The 19,845-nt window shown below is 46.3% G+C and overlaps 6 protein-coding genes across 7 annotated transcripts in view; 4 read left to right on the plus strand and 2 right to left on the minus strand.

The window, feature by feature from the left end:
* The window catches only part of LOC126557240 (nicastrin), a 380,964-nt gene that overhangs the window by 227,088 nt on the left and 134,031 nt on the right, over window positions 1–19,845 (minus strand). The gene's annotated exons all lie outside the window — the stretch shown is intronic.
* Window positions 1–19,845, plus strand: part of LOC126556571 (eIF-2-alpha kinase activator GCN1) — a 112,211-nt gene that overhangs the window by 37,647 nt on the left and 54,719 nt on the right. The window lies entirely within an intron of this gene.
* The window catches only part of LOC126557054 (nuclear pore complex protein Nup107), a 408,812-nt gene continuing 396,870 nt past the window's right edge, over window positions 7,904–19,845 (plus strand). Inside the window, exon 1 of the mRNA XM_050212698.1 lies at window positions 7,904–7,923. Coding sequence (XP_050068655.1) covers window positions 7,906–7,923 — 18 coding nt within the window. The 5' untranslated portion in view covers window positions 7,904–7,905. The remainder of the gene's footprint in view (window positions 7,924–19,845) is intronic.
* On the plus strand, window positions 8,662–9,194 carry LOC126559281 (actin-related protein 2/3 complex subunit 3-like). Its single transcript, XM_050215412.1, has one exon. It carries the CDS (start codon window positions 8,708–8,710, stop codon window positions 9,191–9,193), a length of 486 nt encoding a protein of 161 aa, XP_050071369.1. The 5' UTR covers window positions 8,662–8,707; the 3' UTR covers window position 9,194.
* On the minus strand, window positions 9,353–10,305 carry LOC126559031 (NADH-ubiquinone oxidoreductase subunit 8). The gene is made up of 2 exons (XM_050215133.1): window positions 10,146–10,305; window positions 9,353–10,070 (listed from the first exon to the last, which is right to left on the minus strand). Exons 1-2 carry the CDS (start codon window positions 10,180–10,182, stop codon window positions 9,454–9,456), a joined length of 654 nt encoding a protein of 217 aa, XP_050071090.1. The 5' UTR covers window positions 10,183–10,305; the 3' UTR covers window positions 9,353–9,453.
* On the plus strand, window positions 11,112–18,214 carry LOC126556616 (PAX-interacting protein 1). The gene is made up of 4 exons (XM_050211965.1): window positions 11,112–11,219; window positions 11,291–16,469; window positions 17,297–17,525; window positions 17,638–18,214. The coding sequence occupies exons 1-4, from the start codon at window positions 11,112–11,114 to the stop codon at window positions 18,212–18,214; spliced, it is 6,093 nt and encodes a 2,030-aa protein (XP_050067922.1).

The following is a 19,845-nucleotide window of genomic DNA, read 5'->3' on the forward strand; positions in this document are numbered from 1 at the left end:
TTCATTTCGGTTGGTTTGTCGCCCAGTAAAGGCCTATCTAAAACGATAAAAACAGCTTCCTGAAGGAGAGAAGAAACACAATCTATCGAACAAAACGATCGTGCCCAAGCATCAGCTCACTGTCACGTGTTTCCGTTCCCCTTTGGCCGATCGCTTTACATCTCTTGACTGCAGTGTGGTGATTGCATTAAAGCGTTCCCCAGCCAAGCAGTATATTGGCCCATGCTTGTTTGTTTGCATTCATATCTCTCCAGCACAATGCACGAGCGAAGGGAAATAAAGAACATAAACCACGATCAATGCGATATATCAAATTAGGTTGAACTCGGTCTCCTCTTTCTTTGTCCGTCCAGATTTGCTTCCTCGTTGGCCGTAGGAAGGGTTTTAGAATAACGTCAGTAGATTTCGCACAGCAAAACGGGAAAATATATCAGCTAACAAATGCCATGGAGGCGTTAAAGTCAGATCTCACATGAATGCAAAAATAAATGGCGAGGAAGTTGATGGTGAAGTTTATTTTAAGAAACATCTATTATGATTCCACTTAACAGAATGATGTGTTTCTTGCATTATGGAAAGCATGACGAAAAAAAAAATAAATGCGAGCAATTTTCGCCACACTACAAAACATTCGCAGATTTTTTTTTCAAAGAAACTTCCTGCAGGAATCATTTTGATGCTTTTAGAGGTTAAACTGCCAAGCATTTTGTTTTTGTCTTACAGATGCTGCTCTCTGTACAAAAAAAGAAGCTAAATTACCGCGCCTAAATCAGGCCACATCTGTGTACGATTTGGCCGGATTTGGCTTATCTCCTTACTTAATGACCAAAAATTAAAAGACATCAGCATCTTGCGTTTATGAACGCGACACGAAATAAACATGTTTTTGTCCTTTCTGTTATGACCACTGGGACACTTTCAAGCAATGACGTGGACAGGAATGGTGTTGTTTTTACATCCAAAAGATGTGCCCATAAACCGAATATTCCTAGTTGGATGTGTTTCGTTTTGTTGTTCAACTGCGATTAAAACTTAAAACAAGATCAGTTGCAAGTTTCATCTTCTTCGAAAAAAAAAACGAGTTTCAGACAATCGTGCCTCACAAAACCCTTCGTTTGGGAGGGTCTTAAGAGCACGGGGCTGTGGCTGGGGCTGTGCACTGTGAGAGGGCATGCAGCAAAGAACCTCTTACCACACAGCTCGCGACTGATTGTTGGCGCAACTGACGTATTTATGTGCGTGATGGCTCTCTTCACTGTAAGCAAACGTAAGCAGCGTCTTGTCTTGCACGTTTGCCGGCATTTTTTTAGCCACCATAAACTCAGAAAGAAATGGAAGTTGCTCTAGTTGCATTTTTCATTTCGCCCTTGCATTTTTCTTACCCTACCTTTGCTAGTGCCCTTTTCACTACACTTTCTCGCGATATTTTGACATGGTCCGCCTGCCTGTCTGGCCGACGTTTCTGCGTTTGTATGTGTGTTTCTCTTCTCTTCGTTTGGCTTGGCTTTTCTTCTCGAATCGATTGGGCTTTCTGCAACCCAAATAAAATAGCGAAGCCAGTTTTTCGGTTTGCCATGACTAAGGCGCAGCTTACAAATGGTGTGCCGAAAACGGTGAACAAAGCGTAAACGCAATATAACGACGGTGGACTGCCTCTAATTATTGACCGTTTGATGAAATTACTACACGATTTGGTTGCCATTTTTCAGCCCGTCAATCGTGTGACTTGACTTCCACCATTTTTCAATCGGAGAGAGAGGACCACGAAAATAGCACAGTTTCCAACTAGTTTGCCATGGCAACAGCCGGACGCGATCCGATCCGAAAAAGCTTCCTATATTATGCTTTTTTGCTCATAATTTTTATACCCTAGAAAAAAAGGGTGCTACATCCAAGCAAACCGCAATGAGGGAAAAAGATAGTTTCCATGCTACAATTTTAACCATCGCAAATAAAAGTCCAATCAGTCTAGCAGCAATGCTCTCTTCCTATACATAACGCATGGTGTGTGCAAACACAATTTCAGAGCAAACCAACGAAACGGAAAGCTACGTACTTGGTTCGCCATCAGTGGATTGCGCTTGTGCTACCCTACTACTACGGTGGGATGGGAGGAGAGTAGGATAGTGGTACATCATGTTACCTTTCACACGATTAGGTAAACTAAGTAATGCTATCAAAACTAGCAAACCCTCCGGATTGCCGACGATAGGGAAAGAGCGCTGCAATAGATGATGTGAACAAGGTGCAAGCGGCTCACCTGTTGCTTATGCAACACACTGGTCGCTCTTTACTGCACTTCATTTTACATATTATATCTGTTTGTCCATTTGTGATTTGTAGGAAGACTAGTTGTAGTGTAAGCGCGCTGGACGTTTCCTTGCTGCTGGGTTTCACTTTTAACTCAAGCAACAGCCGGAAAAAGTAACCATCTAAGCTATGCTCCAGTTTCCTACCTATGGTAACTTGTGGTGATGGGAAAGTTAATTTTTTTCGGATTTTTATCGTTGAAGCTACTTCCACCTACTATTCTGTACAGGAGTTGACAGTCTATGAATCAGTCCTTTGAACCTAACAGATGCGGAATGAAATTTTCGTAGTAACTAGATCTTTTTCCTACCTCTGGTCTGGTATTTTTAAAGCATCTCTACTGCTGCAAAGCAACAGAAATGGAATTTCCCAACAAAGTAGATATGCAAAAAATAAATGCAATCAATCCTCCCTTCGGGTTAGCTGTACAAGGGTAGGAGTGGAGTGTGCATAAACAGCAGGTTCAACATCCAACAAATCCACGATGAACCTTATGCGGGGGAGGTAAGATATTTGCGAACGACATACAACAGGCACATACCCACCCGGTGAGTAAAAATAAAATCAATTTAGCTTCTCCGAAGGAAACACACCCATCCCAATAGGAGGAATTTGCCTATTTTTTATACTCTTTTCGCATTCAATGGTAAATGCGGTGCTCTATTTTTGCAAAACCAATGTACGCGGGATCGATCTGCCTGCGGTGTTGTGTGTGGGCAGTAGAGAACTGTCCCACTGTCCAACAACGGACCGAAGCGCATGATACATAAACGTGCTATTTAGCAGCGATGGAGCGATGGTACTTCCGCTGCCAAACAGAGAATTAACAGTAACATATTTAAACAACTGTCCATCGGAGGCGGTGTGTATGTGGTGTGGTGCTCAGACAAGGGGCCAAGCACATTCGTTATCTACAAAAAAGATGATTCAATAAAAATCATACGTTTAGTGTTAAAATTACGTACCATGTGTATGCTTGCCAGGTTCTTCTACTAATGCTTACCCCTTTAAAAGTCACTACTACTGCCTGTTCCCGCTACATACACACAGGTGGGATGTTTCGCTATCTCGACGACGGGTTGTTAGGCAACCACCGTCCCTTGGCAACCCAAAATGCACGAGAGCTGCCCCCAGATGTGTTGATTATGCGAATATATATTAACTGTGTGTGTTTCCCTCAATGCTTGTTTCTTCGATCTATGCAGAATGCATTTATCGCCAAGTTTGTGACACTCGACCAGCAGAGGCACCTCCGCGCACTATCGCGATTCCCAACGTTCCAGACCCAGATAAACGGGGGCGATTTTTCGCACCTCTTCCGTTCTGTGTTTGTGTGTGTATAATATAGCAATGCTATCTTGGCTTTTCTGCACAGCAATAACCTCAACCGAGCATTGTCAAGGTGCGGTTCGTGTGCTGCTGCAGCTTCTCTCCCCACACTGGTGATGTTTTCCATGGCCAATTCATCGCGGAGCTTCTTTTTTACGTAATATCGCATCATTTTTCACACCCTGTGTCTCGTCCGCTGCTGCCTAACGGTTGAAATATGATGACCTACAACTCACCTCTCTCACCGTATTGCTCCAATGAGTAGTGGACGAGACTGGGGGGTACGTGCGCTTGGAAAATTGACACACAAGGGGAAAAGCCATTTGGCAACAACAACAAAAGTCAAGAACGTCTACCGGAAACGTGGTGGGGTGAAGGGTGGTGGTGGAAGAAACAAAATCGTTTACAAATCGATTTCTCTCTCCACGGCATTTTTTCTTTGGGTGGCAATTCAGGAAAATCGGCTATTTCCTCTCTTTGTCTTGCACGCACAAACGTATGCACACGTTGACGTGAGCTGGAATATCGTCGGCCAACCGGAACCGGAGTGCGCTTTTTTCGGGTGGTAATCATGCTTGTGTCGCACAAAATAAAACCTAAAACACAGTCTCGGGTGGTGGTGGTGGGATGTAATAGCCAGGCTGTTCACCCCACACACTACCTTCATCGCATATGATCAATTTTGGGGCGTTTCACTAGATCCGACAAATTTAATGCTGAAAATGAAAGGAAAAATATTTTCTTTTCCTGTCACCAACACAATCTACTTTTCACACACATACACACACACGCTTAGAGTCCACGGTACAACACTTGGCGCACACACGCAACACTCATCCAGACACTTATCGTACTAAAGAGGAGATTATTACCGGAAAATGTGTAGCGCTTCCTTCACAGCCTACTAAAAGGGCAGCGAATTTCCGCAAAGGATCTAAACTTCCCCACCAACACACTACTCCCTAGGAAAGGTTCCTTCTGCCTCTCTTTCTGTGTTTACTTCACACACCGGCTGCACAAAAGCACCAGGGCACCGCGCACAGAAAAACAGATGTTGCGGATGTCAAGCGCGTTCGCTGCTGCTGCTGCTGCTTCCGATGGTTGACAATTCGTCGAACTGAACTGGTTAGAATGGAGCGCGGAACGTTATATATGATGAAAGCATCGCACACCGTTTTGGCATCATGCTTGTGTTGAGTGTGCAAGCGCCACAAAAAAGAATTGCCAGTGTGTTTGTGTGTGTGTTCGACCATCCCATCACGTCATCCGACAACGGTTCCCCGTTCTAGTAAAGGAGGGGGGGGGGGGGGCACTGGAGGGAAGCGAAAGGGCCGTAAGGGGAGGAGGAGAGTCTTGGATGGGAAGTTTCACAGCGGTTGATCCCTACGCTATCAGCAAGAAGTCCTAGGAGTCTCCTTCAATCAGGAAAGCACGCTGCGCACCATACATACGCCGTCAGTGTCGGTGTGCGTGCAAGCGAGAGCGAGATAAAGAACGTTAGCAACAACGTGCGAAGTGAGAAAGTGAAGGCGAAAAGCAGGCCGTTTTTTTACCGGCATCCTCTTTCTCTACTGCGCTCTCCCCCAATACACCCCAGTTCACCGCACTTCCTTTCCCCTTAGGATTAAGCAAATCCTCTTGACCACGACACCAAGCGAGGGTTCTTATCAGGCTAGGATGATTTTCACCAGCGGGACCAACTTCAAGAATTGCGCTTTCACCCCGGAGCACAATCTGCACCTACTACACCCACCACCCCTATGTTGGTGTTTTTTAGAATCGCTCACACCCTAACTATACTCACCTTGTTACGCTTATCAAAATTTGGCCAATATTATCACCAACCCGCACGCACGCAATCCAACACAGCACAAAAACCCGTCCGACCTTTCTAAAGCACTGCGGAGAAATGCAGCGCACCAAGAAAGGAAGCTCACGTCCCAGCTGCACACCACTGCACGAGACTTTTCACGACCACGCACTGAAAAGAGTTGAACGGAAATAATGTACCGGTTTTTCGAAGGGGAAAATGTGCGAAATCGTACGATACCATCGCCCGTTGGTTGCTGCGATCGCGCGCGGACTCACACGCACACACCAACGTAACCCGAGCGACAGCCACGCGCGTGTTTGAGGGAAGAGTATTGGTATCGTGATGACGATATTCGCAAACGAACGAATTTGAAATTGTACGAACCAACCGTACTGAAGTGGGTTTTTATTGCTTGATTTCTGGATCGCGTTACTGTCTCACAATGATGGACTTTAGCATCATGAAAATATGTTTTTTTATTATCTGCTATTCTGCAGTAGGAAAGGCAACGAGTGTTGTCGAGCTATGTACATTGCTATTGCTGTCCTCGATCACGTTGCATCGTTCCAATGACAAATCCTTCAATTGAGCTCTCGAGAGCGAGCGAGGAATCTCATTCTAATCAATTTGAATTAAGGTAACCGACAGGGCGAGCGCGATTAGCACGATTAGCGATTGGAGATTTTAATCCGTCGATATCTTGCTTGTGTAATTTTTCCTTATTTTTCCTTTGCCTGTAACATAACAAGCTTAATGCAAAATCGCTATCGCTTTGTCATCAGCTTAAAGCGATTCATCTATCGGTGGGTGAGAGATAACGGAGTCCTAGACGCAAAAAGTTCACCATCAAACACGTGTTCAAGAACTGTTAAGCCTTATTCCCCTTAATTCCCACCACCAACCAAAACAAAACATTCTCACGCTTAAATTTAAAAACAAACACACTGGAAAAAGAGAATTGTGCGGCTTCACAGTCTCTTGCGCTAGCTCCCAAAAATAAAAGCATACCCGCGAGATAAGAGTTTTCGTTTTTTCGTACGTTGTGCTGCTTTTATCAACCAACTGGCTTTATATTACGCGATTACCCATCATCACAGGTGTGCTTTATCTTTTGCCTTTCCCGATACGAAGATTGTGCGATTGGCGCTTTTTTGATTTATTGTTAAATGTATGGGAATCACGCGTCTGACAAGTGAAAACATTTCTTGATAACGCATCGATCGAAGTGCTGAAAAAATATTCTGCTGCAATATTCTGCCGGGATGGTGAATTATTCACTGGTTGAAAGTCAAAGCAGCCGGACGTCATCGTGCTGTTTTGCACGTTTAGCGGCGTGCAAGGGTTTGAGTCACGTGTAAAGCAGAATTGTTTCACGATCAGAAGACATTCATGGAGTCATTCTTTATTGCACTCAAATTGTTTACATCGAAGCTGTTTTGCTTTTTTTAAACATTACTATCAAACGTCGCCATAGGAAATGTACTCAACGCATTATGCGCTCATATTAACGCAATAGAGTGTATTAGATGCTAGATTTTCCCCAGCATGCACCATCCGCCAATGCGAGGAAAGTCATGCTAAAGCTAGAGCATATTGGATATGTTGATGTTGTTAGTATATTTTTTGCACACAGCAACCCATGGTAGCGCGAAAGAAAGGCAAAATATGCCGGTTGCCCCCAACGATACCGTAAAACGAGACAGCTAGCAGTGTACGTCGAAATCGGCTGTTGTTTGTTGATCGAATGAGAAACGGGCGAGCGAACGAAACCGCGCCACGCACAGAAAGAGCGAAATCGACCGACAACAAATGTACATCGCATCACGCCATTCATTTGCATTAAATTCTCTGCCTGCGGTGATCTTGTATGCTGCTGCCGTTCTGAGTCATAAACCGCGCATCCACACACACACACACACACACGCAGTGGCACTCGCGTAGAGACGCGATTTTGATGATGCGTTCCTCGGGCGCATATGTTTTAACGCGCGTGCACGTGTTGTGTGACGTGGTGGTGCCAATGCGTTGTTATTGACCTTCACCATTGGTACAGGCTCGCGCCATTTCCGATGCGCTTTGAACTCTTGGGACTATGCTAGATGCTTTACGTTATCGTGCGGCCACTTCGTAAAGGAATGATGCGATGCAGCTTTGCTGTTGGGTAAGCAGCGAGTGCAAAATGCGTGCGGGATTGCATAATGTAATTGCGAACGGTAGAATACGTGTCCCTCGGAGGGGTTAGAACACCTCGAAACGGATTGGCAAGATGTATTATGAATTGGCAACAGCTATAGGTTGCCACACTCGACAGCACATGCCTGGAGCTTGGTTTGGTAGGGAGGGTTGCAGGTGAAGTTGGAAACTGATCCTATTGGTTTTTGGTGATGAGGGTTAACAACCAAACGGTCATATTCTAGCCTGAGGAAACATCTCCGCTTAAAACAATTGTCGCGATGAACAATGCCGAGACTGTGAAGAACATTTACAGGCCTAGTACTCAGATACATCTTTGTTGGTGTCTTCAGCACGATATTTGGCCACGTTTGTGTGGATGGACAATGAGGAAAGTACTAGGCATCCTTATGTCCTTGATATTCTGCAACGAAAGAAGAGTCTCTACTTTCAAGCACGATGAAGCTGTCCATATGAAAATTCAGTCCTTAAATATTTTGAAAGGTTCTCAACATGGAAAATTCCTTCTACAGTGATAAGTAGTGATGCGTATGCCTATTTCACGGATGGTTCTTCATAAGTCATTAATTAAAAAATAACATATTTTTTGCAATGTGTTCTTTGTTGGCAACACGGTTTTCTACGAAGAGCTTGTGTCAAGTTGTGAATTGTCAAAAATCGCTTCATTGCAGTACCCGTTCTTTCGTACAGTTGTGTGTTGGATTGTCACAACAACTGCAGAAAAAAGGCAATCAACTTCCCGATAGTCTGTTGTGTTGTAGACAATTTTTAGTTAATAATAATTATCGAAAACATTGGGAAATTTGTACAAAACACTACTCTAGCGATGCCGGTAAGTTTCACATTCTGGTAACCAACATCTAGCAACGATGTAATGTGTATAGGACTTCCGTGGAGTGCCCTACTGGGTGGCATTAGTCATCCTGTGTGAGAAACGCGTCGGGGTGTGTCGTTGATAGTATGAAAAACCAAAATAGATAACAATTTCGATACGTTTTCTACGTTCACGTATTACAGGCATACCATTCTCAAATAAAGGATTACTCCCAATCCGTGGGCAACATGGCCATTCTGCCCATCCGGACGCAGGCCCGTGGACCTGCACCAGTGAACACTAGCCTGGAGCAGGACATTATCGATGAAACGCTGTACTACTTCAAAGCCAATGTGTTCTTTCGCACGTACGAGATCAAATCGGAGGTGGACCGGGTGTTGATTTACATCACCCTGTACGTGACGGAGTGCCTGAAGAAGTTGCAACGATGTTCGAACAAAAACCAAGGACTGCAGGAAATGTACACGCTGGCCATTTCGCGCTTTGACATTCCGGGCGAAGCGGGCTTTCCCCTGAATGCCGTTTACGCAAGGCCTAGCTCGCCCGCCGAAGCCGAACTGATGAGACAGTATTTGCAGCAGTTGCGACAGGAGATTGGCATTCGTGTTTGCGAGCGAGTATTTTCGGGTGAGGACGGTAAGCCGAACAAATGGTGGCTATGCTTCGCGAAGAAGAAGTTCATGGACAAATCGCTGTCCGGACCGGGACAGTAAGATAGTGCGCTGTTGCGTTGCTGAACAGGACCCGGCCATGACTGTTTTGTTGTGTATTTGCATTTTTGGTCCCACATTAATATTCCATTAAATATAATAAAGTTCTCTGTAAGTTCTCTATGACGTGTTTCTTTCTATCAATTGAAGCCAAAGTTCTTGAAGCTGTGAAGCTTTATTTTTCAGTGTTTTAATTAATTTTTATCATACATATTTGCTATCCACGGGACTGGACTGCCCAAAAAATATTATGCATCGTTTTTTTAGCGATACAAGTAATCGGCGTTAATGTTTGTGGCGATTTCCGACTCCCATTTGTCGCCATTGGTCAACAGCTTTTCCTTGTTGTACAGCAGCTCCTCGTGGGTTTCGGTCGAGAATTCAAAGTTCGGTCCCTCGACAATGGCATCGACCGGGCAAGCCTCCTGACAGAAGCCACAGTATATGCACTTGGTCATGTCGATATCGTAGCGAGTCGTACGTCGGCTACCATCGGCACGTTCCTCCGCCTCGATCGTGATTGCCTGTGCCGGACAGATGGCCTCACACAGTTTGCACGCGATGCAACGTTCTTCGCCACTCGGATAGCGACGCAGCGCATGTTCTCCGCGGAACCGTGGGCTGAGTGGTCCCTTCTCAAACGGATAATTGATGGTTGCCGGTTCCTTGAATATGTGGGCCAGCGTAACGGCAGCACCACGGAACAATTCCGTCCAGAAGATCGTTTGTGCCGCACGGTCGGTAATATCGTTCATATCCATACTTTTCTCCTTGTTGTTCACGTAATAGTATTCTTCCGGTTTAATCGCAGCTGGTTTTGGCTGAGAACTGTAGCACCTAGAAGCGGCCGAAATTGATGACGGACGAATCAATCGGCTGCCTGCAAAGTATGCACCGATGGAAGGAAAACAATAAATACATATGATCCACACGGAGCAGTACACCCGCTACTTACTCTGTTTGGCCAGGGAAAAGATTTTTACGGCGGACATCGCTGTTTTCGTTGCGGTTTGAGGAAATCCAGACAATTTCTCTATTTGCAAACTATTGCAAAACTTTTCACAAGTCGCCTTCTGCCTTGCGAGAAGATTTTGACAGCACCGTGTGAAGTTACGTAAATTTACAATAGGATCACGATTGTTTACATCTGGAAATAAGGTCTATACAATCGTCGTCTGAATGCGAGGTAAACACTTTTTTGCAAACGGAAAAAGGCGGTTCTATTAGAAAAATCTACTACGGTCCATGTGTTGTTGTTGTTTCAAAATATGTGATAGTTATACAGTATTTTAACATATAGAAGCAAATTCAATTTCCTGCAATATTTGAAAAAGCATAAACAAAACAAAAGTGCTTGTGTGAGCACATCTCTTCTCCAATCACCTTGAGCAGTGCGCAGTCATGTTGTCAAATGCTCCGCTGCCAAAAATGTCATGAATTTTTTCAAAGCCAAAAAGAACAAGATCAAGCGCGTCGTAAAGTGATAAGTTTCGGTGTTGATTTCACCGTACAATTTCACCCAAACGGGTGCTTTTATCCCTATCCGTGTAGCAATAGAACCAACAAACCATTGGCAGTGCACTACAATGAATAGAAATTAGGGGCCCGCCTGTTTTCCGCGAGTGCATTTCGGTGGTGTTGTTTTGCATGCAGTCGACATGGATAAGATGCTGAAGGTTTGAGGGTGGTGGGAGAAGCATTTCCCTCCCTCCTTTGACTGTTCTGCTGTCTGCCACACAGCAAATACAAACAAAAGCTTCTTCGGCGGTGGAAATTTGGTGAAGGAAAATCCGGTGTCCGGTGGTGCTCCTTGCAATAACAAATGTCAGCGAGAGGATTTTCACACAAATTCAACTACTGCTTTGTGAGCGTTGTGTGTGAATGGGAAAAGTATTCAAACGGCATACTTACGGGTTAAAAAATGAATCCCGAATCTGCATCCGTTGCGTTCAATTTGGAGGGTCTCCAAATAAAGGATGATTTGTTCAAAAGCGTAAAGTGCTTCATTACGGGATCACTAGATCCGAAGGTAGGAGCTATGACAACCGGCTGCGTTCATCCCTTTTTAAAAGTTCTACAATCTTTCCTGCTCTATTTCAGATAAGTAAACTACTCGAAGATGGAGGCGTGTCGCTGTCAAAATTTATGGACTTCAGCACACATGTGGTGTGTGGAGAAAACTACGACGAAAATGATATTACCGAAGCCGGCGAACTGTACGACATTCCCTCGGTAACTGAGGCATGGGTAGTGGCATCGGCGCGACTAGGTCGGCTTGCCTCGACGAAGGCTTACTTTCCGTTAAAGTCGGGAATATTTTGTGGCCTTCGGTTTTCCGTGACGCAAGTAGATCTACGCGATCTACGTAAGCTATACGCCGTGCTAACATTTCACGGAGGCACGTTCAGCACTCGACTGGATCGTACCACTACGCACCTTGTGTGCGGTAGTGCCCGTGGACCAGCTTACACGAAAGCTCTTTCCTGTGGTACGGGTGTGCAGATCGTAACGCCGGACTGGGTGGGTGATTGTTTGAAATCGAGCAGCCTCAAACCGGTGGCCATTTACCATCCGAGACTGTTGCGAGAGCAGGTGTACTTCAAGCAAGCTCCTGTGGGTGGTGGTGCAAAAGCGACGCCAGAAAAGCAAGCTCTCAACAACATTTTAGGATTTGATTTTGAGGAAGGACTCGCTAAAACGGAAGTTCCTACAAATGGGAAAAAGGATGATCCTAAAGGGCGTCCCACAGGTACAGAGGGCGGTGCCAAACAGGGTTCTCCTACAACGAAACAGACGCCAGGTGGTGCCAATGTGAACCATCTTCAATCGACACCTCCAAGGTTTGTCAGGGCTCAGGGTCAACAACAGCAGCAACAATTGCAACAGCAGCAACATTTGCAACAACAATCGCCAAGAGTGCGTGGACCTGGGCCACAAAGCGCCAACATGCAACAGCAGCAACAGCAGCAACAGTTGCAGAAAGCTTTACAGCAGCAGCAGCAGCAACAACAACAGCAACAACAACAGCAACAACAACAACAACAACAACAACAGCATCAGCAACAGCAACAGCAGCAGCAGTTACAACAGCTACAGCAACAACAGCAAATGCAACAACAGCATCAGCAACAACTACAACAGCAACAACAATTACAACAGCAACAGTTACAACAACAACAACAGCAGCAGCAACAACAACAACAACAACAACAACAAGTTTCAATTAACACCACAAATACTAACATTTTACAACAATCATTACAACAACCGCAGCAGAACCTTCAAACGCCGCAGCAAACGAATATGAATTTTCAAACGGCAACGACAGCGGGAGGTACGATTATTCAGCAGATTATACAAACCCCTATCCAGAATAATTCGCAACAATCCCAGGTCGGGAAGCAAAACATACAAGTATTGTATAAGAGTGGTCCAAATCAGCAACAACAGCAGCAAATGCAACAGCTACAGCAAGCCCAAATTGGTCAAAATCAAATGCAGCAGCCGCAATTCAGTCAGGCCACAGTCACCACTACCCAGACCGGTCCGGATGGGCAGCAGAAGCAGATCGTACGACAGATTACGATCAATCAAACTCAGCTACAACCCGGCCAACAGCAGCAACTGCAACAGGGACAGCAAACGATGCAGGTCTCTCAATCGCAACCACTTCAGCAGCAAATTATACAAGTCCAGCGTCCGCAGGGACCGCAACAGCAAATTCAATTCCAGCAGAACAACCTGGGCACTACCTCGTCCCAGTCTGCTGGACCAGGACAGATGACGTTGATGGGAAATAGCGGTGGGCAGGCCGGAAGCAGTGTACAACAAGGTGGACAACCGAAGTTTATACAGCAAACGATCATTCATCAGCCAATGGGAGGAAATTATCAAACCGTCACCAAACAGTTGGTTTTGGAGCAGCAGCCGCAAGATCAGCATCAAGGTCAAACTATCCCACAACAGCAGCAGATACAACAACAATCACAGCAGGTGCAAATACAATCGATGCAACAACAATCACAACAGCAGCAGCAGCAACATCAATTACAACAGATGCAACAGCAACAAATGAAAGCGGGACAACCGCAGGTTGTGCAGAGAATTGTACAACAGCAAGTTTTCCAGGGTCCACCTGGATCTGCCCAGCCCGGTGGACAAAATATCGTTATCATAAACCAATCGACTAACCAGCAGCAAATCATATCTGGCGCTGGAATGCAACAGATGAATCCTCAGCAACGTCTGCAGTACATGCAGCAGATACAGCAGCAGCAGCAGCAACAAAAACAGCAACAGATTATCGTTAGCAGTGCCGGTCCGATGACGTCCAATCCTCAGCAGCAGCCGCTGCAGCAGCAGCAACAACAACAACAACAGATGATGCAGCAACGAAGCATTGTGACGTCACAAGATGGAGGAAACGTTGGCCAATCCGTGATGCTGCAACAGAGACCACAGCTCCAGCAGCAGCAGCAGCAAGTTGCTCCCATGATGCAAGTGCAGCAATCTCAACAGCAACAACAGCCACCAATGCAACAGCAAATCATCCAAACTACTCCGGGTGGACAACCGCAGACAATAGTTGTCCAACAGCAGCAGCCGCAGCAGCAACAGCAGCAGCCACAGCAGCAACCCAATACGATCATACAACAAGGTGCCATGGTGCAACAGCCCCAGCAGCAACAGTTGATTATAAATCAACAGCAAATCATACAACAAACGGTTGTTCCGAATCAGTTGCAGCAACAACAGCCGCAGCAGCAAATAATACAACAAACTATTGGGCCAAACGGTACACCACAGCTGGTACAACAACAGCAGCTTCAAACAGGCGGTATGCAGCAACCGATCATGCAGCAACAAATAATAGCATCTAATGGAGGTCAGCAACAGCAGCAACAACCGCAACAGCAGCAAATGATGGTTGTTGGAAGTGCTGGAGAGCAGCAGATGCTTCAGACCGGTCTTGGTGGAAACGAAATGATGCAGCAACAACCGCAGACACCAACCCAACCACCAGGTACTCCTCAGCCACAGTGGACACCGCAAAGTCCCTTGCAACAGCAGACACCTGGCGGGTCAGCATTTCAGACTCAATCACCTCAAGCACAAATGCAACAGTCTCCGGTTCAGCAGCAGCAGCAGCAGCAGCAACAGCAACAACAACAGCAAGGATCTGCCATGATTCCCGCCGGTGCAACTATCGTACAGCAGACGATAGTACAATCCCCACAAGGATTAGCACCCGGTCAGCAGCAGTTCATACGCACCACTCTTCGACCGCAAATGCAACGACAGCTGATCCAGCTAGACCCTCAGGCAAGGGAAGAGCTGATGAAATTGGATCCAGCCGGTCAGCAGGAGTACATCAATCGTCTGCAAGCTAAGCACAGTTTAATGCAACGTCAACAAGCTGCATTCCAGGGCCGACCGGTACATCCTGGTGGCCATCCAGGTGCTCGCCAGCAGATCGTCATTCGCAGTCCGATGCCACCAGGTTTAAACCAGCAGCAGCAAGTTCGCTGGTTGCATCATCAACAGCAGCAGCAAATTCAGCAACAACAGCAACAGCAACTTCAAAATGCTCGTCAAGTTGTTGTGCGTCAACCCGGAACACCGGGACTAAGTCCAATCACGCAACAAACAGTTGGACCCGGTGGACCAGGCATTGGAGCGTCCTATCCGATCGATCCGAATGCAACTCCCGCCCAGCAACAGCAGCAACGACTGCAGCAACACCGTCTACTCCAGATGCAGCTGCAGCGAGAACAGGTTCAGAAAAATCAGCAACAAGCAGCAGCAGCTGCACAGCAAGCAGCTGGATCCTCACCGCTGCAGGGCCAAATGATGTCACCCCGCACGACGGCGGGAGGATTTGCGCCGGAAGTGGTGGTTGGGGCGGATGGAAATACGATGGTGGTGCAGCAGCAGACACTTGTTGGGCCGCAAACAGCAGGGCCAACACAGTCGGTGGTCGCCTCACAAACTCCAATCGATGCTGCAGGCTCACTACAGGCCCAGCAACAGATGCAGAACAAAACGAAAACTGCACTTGCTAACATGCTGTCTAGCCGATTGGGCAATGGAGGAACGGCACCTGCCGGTGCTGCTAGCACGATGGTTGATGGGGGTGTTGGACAGGGTGGTGGTACAGGCGGAGAACCTTCCGCTGCCGGCACGTTACGGTTGATGACGGCTCAGCATAATGCCGCCCTTCAGCAGCAGACGATGGGACGTTCTCCGCAGGAATTGATGGCACTTCAGCAGCAACAGGTCCATCAGCAGCAGCAGCAGCAACAGCAGCAGCAGCAACAACAACAGCAGCAAGTTCAACAACAGCACGTCCAGCAACAGCACGTCCCGCAACAGCACGTCCAACAGCAGGTCGTTCGTCGTACGCTCGGTAACATAACCAATAGTGGGATGCCGGTGGCGGGCGGTCCTATGGTGGTGGGTCCTACCGGTGCCCCTGTAGTTGTTCAGACAGCGGGCGGCGGTCCCGGTATCATCCCGATACCGCCCGGTGCCGGTGGTGGTCCGGGTGTGATGATGCAAAAAGGAGGCCCGGCCCAATTTAGTCCCGGACGACCAACACCACTGCCACGGCCACAGTACTATGGTCACAATCCTAATCTCAAGCTGCATCCGGAATTGTTTCTGCTTGGCTGCACCTTCCACATCATCGAGTACGACGAACTGCACAGCGCGGACGAAATTTGCGAGTGGAAGATGATCATCAAGAAGCATGGTGGCGAAATCGAATCGTACTATGGACCAAAGGTGACGCACGTGCTCTGCCGTACGCAGCGCCATGGCGTAGTAATGCAGGCCATTCGCGATGCAAAACGATGCATCACATCGTACTGGTTGAATGATATCGTTTTAAAACGACAGTTACTTCCGCCCTGGCAGGCACTGCACCTTCCAACGCCAGCCATCTTTGGCAATCAAAAGCCAGCCACCAAGCACAACATGTCCATAACCGGATTCGAGGGCGAAGAACGCGTGCGCATCAAGCAGATGATCGAAGAGTCTGGCGCGCGGATGACACCGTACTTCTCCAAATCTAACACCGTGCTGATCTGCAGGCAGATCGAAAATCAGAAGTACAAGTTCGCGAAAGAGTGGAACATACCGGCGGTCAACACGGTGTGGTTGAGCGATATTCTGCTCGGTAATCTGAACGCGATGCAACAGTGTGAGGCGCCCAAGTATCAACAGTTTACGCTCAGCTGCCATTTCCGCGTCGACTACAACCTGGTGATACATCTAATGAGTGAGTAATGTTTTAGCTTACTTTTCTTCTTAACAAAATGTACCAATATTTAACCAGGATGAATGATTTAACTTAATTTGTTTTGAGTTGGAACTTTTATTGGACAGAAATTCATCTTAAAATAAAGTTCCGTCAATAAGATATTTTTCACAATCACAGCTCGGTTTCAACTAGGTTGTAAGCAAAGGTCATTTATTCTATGACTTAAATGTTTCGTTTGGATTGATGCTCTCATGCTTGGTCTCAATGTTACTGGTGAAACTTAATTTCTGGAACTTTTTACGTTTGTTGGGTATTGCAGTTGGGTGTGTGTGGGGTGTGTAGATGGGTGTCTCTCATTCGAGCTTTTAACCGGAAATCAAAAGATGTTTTAGCTAAAGGTGATGCTTCGTGAATTTATGCTCCTGTATTTTTGAGACATATTGCTTATTAAGACAATTATTTGGGTTTTCTTGAAGGGTAGAGATCCTTGGATCTGGCACACTTTATACCCGGCTCCTTATTCGGTTTGTCTCAAGCTTTCCAGTCCTCTTCAAGACTCTGTCAATTCTACTTGGCTAACACTCAGTTTAATTATTCCTTTGCTTCTGCAAATTCCGTGAGTATGACATCTATGCAGAAAAGAGATATTATCGAGTATTAGAAAATATTGAACACACTGAAAATCGTTGAATTTGTTTTCGTGTCAACCCGACTGTCAGCAAAATTCGATACCAAAAGAACTTAAATGAAGAAATTACCACACATAATTCACCGTTCTGACGTATGAAAATCTGAAATGATGTTCAGGATTGATGCTAAAAATTTGTTCGAAACATTTCAAACAGCTGCGTGGAAATCACCAATAAATCTAACTCAGGAATCGCATGAACGTGTGAAACGAACGCTAAGCGAGCTACCACCACCCGTGACTGGCACCAAGAAACAGCGCACCCTTCCCCCGATGGAGTCTATTCCTTTGGAGATCGTTTGCCAGCGGCAACCAGCTGCCGACGCCATACCGCATGTACTGTTTTCGCAGGTCGACAACAGCGAGGGACTAACGCGCGCCGTAACGTAAGTCTGTCGTTCCGCAGCCTTTCTTTATTCTCACGTTTGCTTTCTTATTCTGCTTTTCGAATGTTAATCGGTTACCTTTCTTGCTTGTTCTTTCCACACGCGGCTAAAGCAGAACACTCGGTGGCAAAGTGACCAACAGCCCGACGGAAGCAACCCATCTCGTGATGACACGGGTCGCCCGCACAGTGAAACTAATTCTAGCCCTAGCAACGGTACGCCATCTGGTCAGCAGCAAATGGGTCTCGGACAGTGCGGTTGCTGGACAATTTTTACCACTCGACAACTATCGCCTGGATGTGGCGGAACTGAACGACCAGTTCAAATGCGATCTACACCAGGTACTGGAAGCGCCCGGCCGTACCAAACTGTTCGAGGGCAAAGTGTTCTTCGTGACGCCGCAGGTGAAACCGGCTTGCAAAGACGTGCGGCAGATGATCGAGCTGGGTGGCGGTGTGGTGGAAAAAAATCCACGCACAATCAAACGGATACGGGAGGCGAACGCGGAAAAACCGGGCAGCTATGTTATTGTTAGCTGTCCCGAGGATCGCATCATTATTCAACCGTTCATACAGAAAACCAAACACGCGGTGTGTCAAATTTGCACCACCGAGTACGTGATGCAATCGATCATGCAGCAACGGCTGTGCATAGAACCGCACATTATTAAGTGGGAGCTTGGGTCTTAGATACCGTGCAGGGAGAAATGATTGTGATTGCGAGAAAGCGCCAAATCAGGGAAATTGAGCCATCGTGCAACGGAACGAGTGCGAAGTGATGCAAATGATTTGCAAATGAAATGTGTTATTATTATACCCGGTGTAAACGATTGAAGGCCGGTCGGATCTATTAGCAGCAGCAATGAGAGCAATATGACTATCAAATGAGGAGGACATTCGTTTGTAAAGATTTAAATATTTTGATGCAAAACTCTTACAAAATCTCACCATCAATGGATTCCATTTGAAGCAGCTGCATCAGCAGCATATTTGGGTATGTAATTGCGAATGTAAATGTTTTCTGTAAGTTTGGTAGGTTTTAGGCATTTAGTCGAAGATGGAGAAAATACTATAGATTTGATTGCGAATAAAATGAATTTTAAAAGTGTAACAATGTTTTTTCATTCTCTCCTTATCTTTATCAGTATAGTGACATCCGACATTTTAATTTGGTCCAACCTGCGTAAATTTGATTCTGTGATGTGAGACATCCGATGTATTTGCATTTGGAATTGGAAAAAGTTAGGTGAAGATTAAGTAGTCTACGTTATCAGGAGCTACAACCGCTTCACGATCTTGGCCTGGTGCAGAAATGCTCTTAACCGCTCGCGAACCAGCGTCGTCATCTGTCAATGGGCCTACCACGTCTCCTCTGTCCATGTTAACGACCTAAAAAGACTCTATGGGCTGGGTCGTCCAGTGTGATTTTAATGACATGGCTAACCTACCGGAGCCTTGGCTAGTCCAATTCGCTGAACGATAGTCGGGATATGTTAGCAGTTTCGTTGGTGGTGGTGCCAATTCAATTTGGTTTTTGCCCAAATAAATATAACAAAACGTAAAAATCCATCCCGCCTGCTCGATCCTCATATAATCTTCCGCTACACAGGAGAGCCTTAAATCATTGGTGTCTATGTCACAAGCGTACGCCAGGATCTGGATTGACTTGTAGAAGATGGTCCCCGAAGTTTTCAGTAGTCCAATTGTACGAAAAGTAAATACGAATATTGGTGCATAAATCCACACACGTTAATAAGGTTGTCGATAGGAACAAAAGAACAAACTCAGGATTCGCCAGAAGCCCAGCTCTCCTCCACAGTTTAATCACCATAGGCCCGCTGTGGCAAGTGTATCATGTTAGGCAGACACTAAATGCTGGCGCCTCGATGTTACCTAATAAGATGAAACAATGTATAGAAAGAACCAAGCGGGAAACGGATACGGAGTGGCTACATGGAAGACAAGAGCATGCGAGAGATGGTCGTTAGTAATTTTATATGTTATTAGCAAATCGATAAAATCACAAAATTATTCAAACGGTCAACAGTGTGTGATCAACGAGCGAATCCAGATTCGCGTCGCACGTCTGGCGGATGTTTCGAGGTGTCATGTGTCGCACGGGTCCGCCAAACCAGACGGGCTGCATTAACAAGCAGCCGGTAGCAGCCGATGGACATTCGGGCGTTTGACAAATTAATGGCCGTCGCTAAACGTGCTAACGAAGGCTGGTCCAGAACTGGCGCCGACAACGATCCGTCGCGTCGGGATGCGGATGTGCGTCGTGAATGCGCCAGATTTGACAGGGATTACTGGACAACCCG

The sequence above is a fragment of the Anopheles maculipalpis genome, chromosome 2RL (assembly GCF_943734695.1).
Source record: "Anopheles maculipalpis chromosome 2RL, idAnoMacuDA_375_x, whole genome shotgun sequence".
NCBI lineage: Eukaryota > Metazoa > Arthropoda > Insecta > Diptera > Culicidae > Anopheles > Anopheles maculipalpis.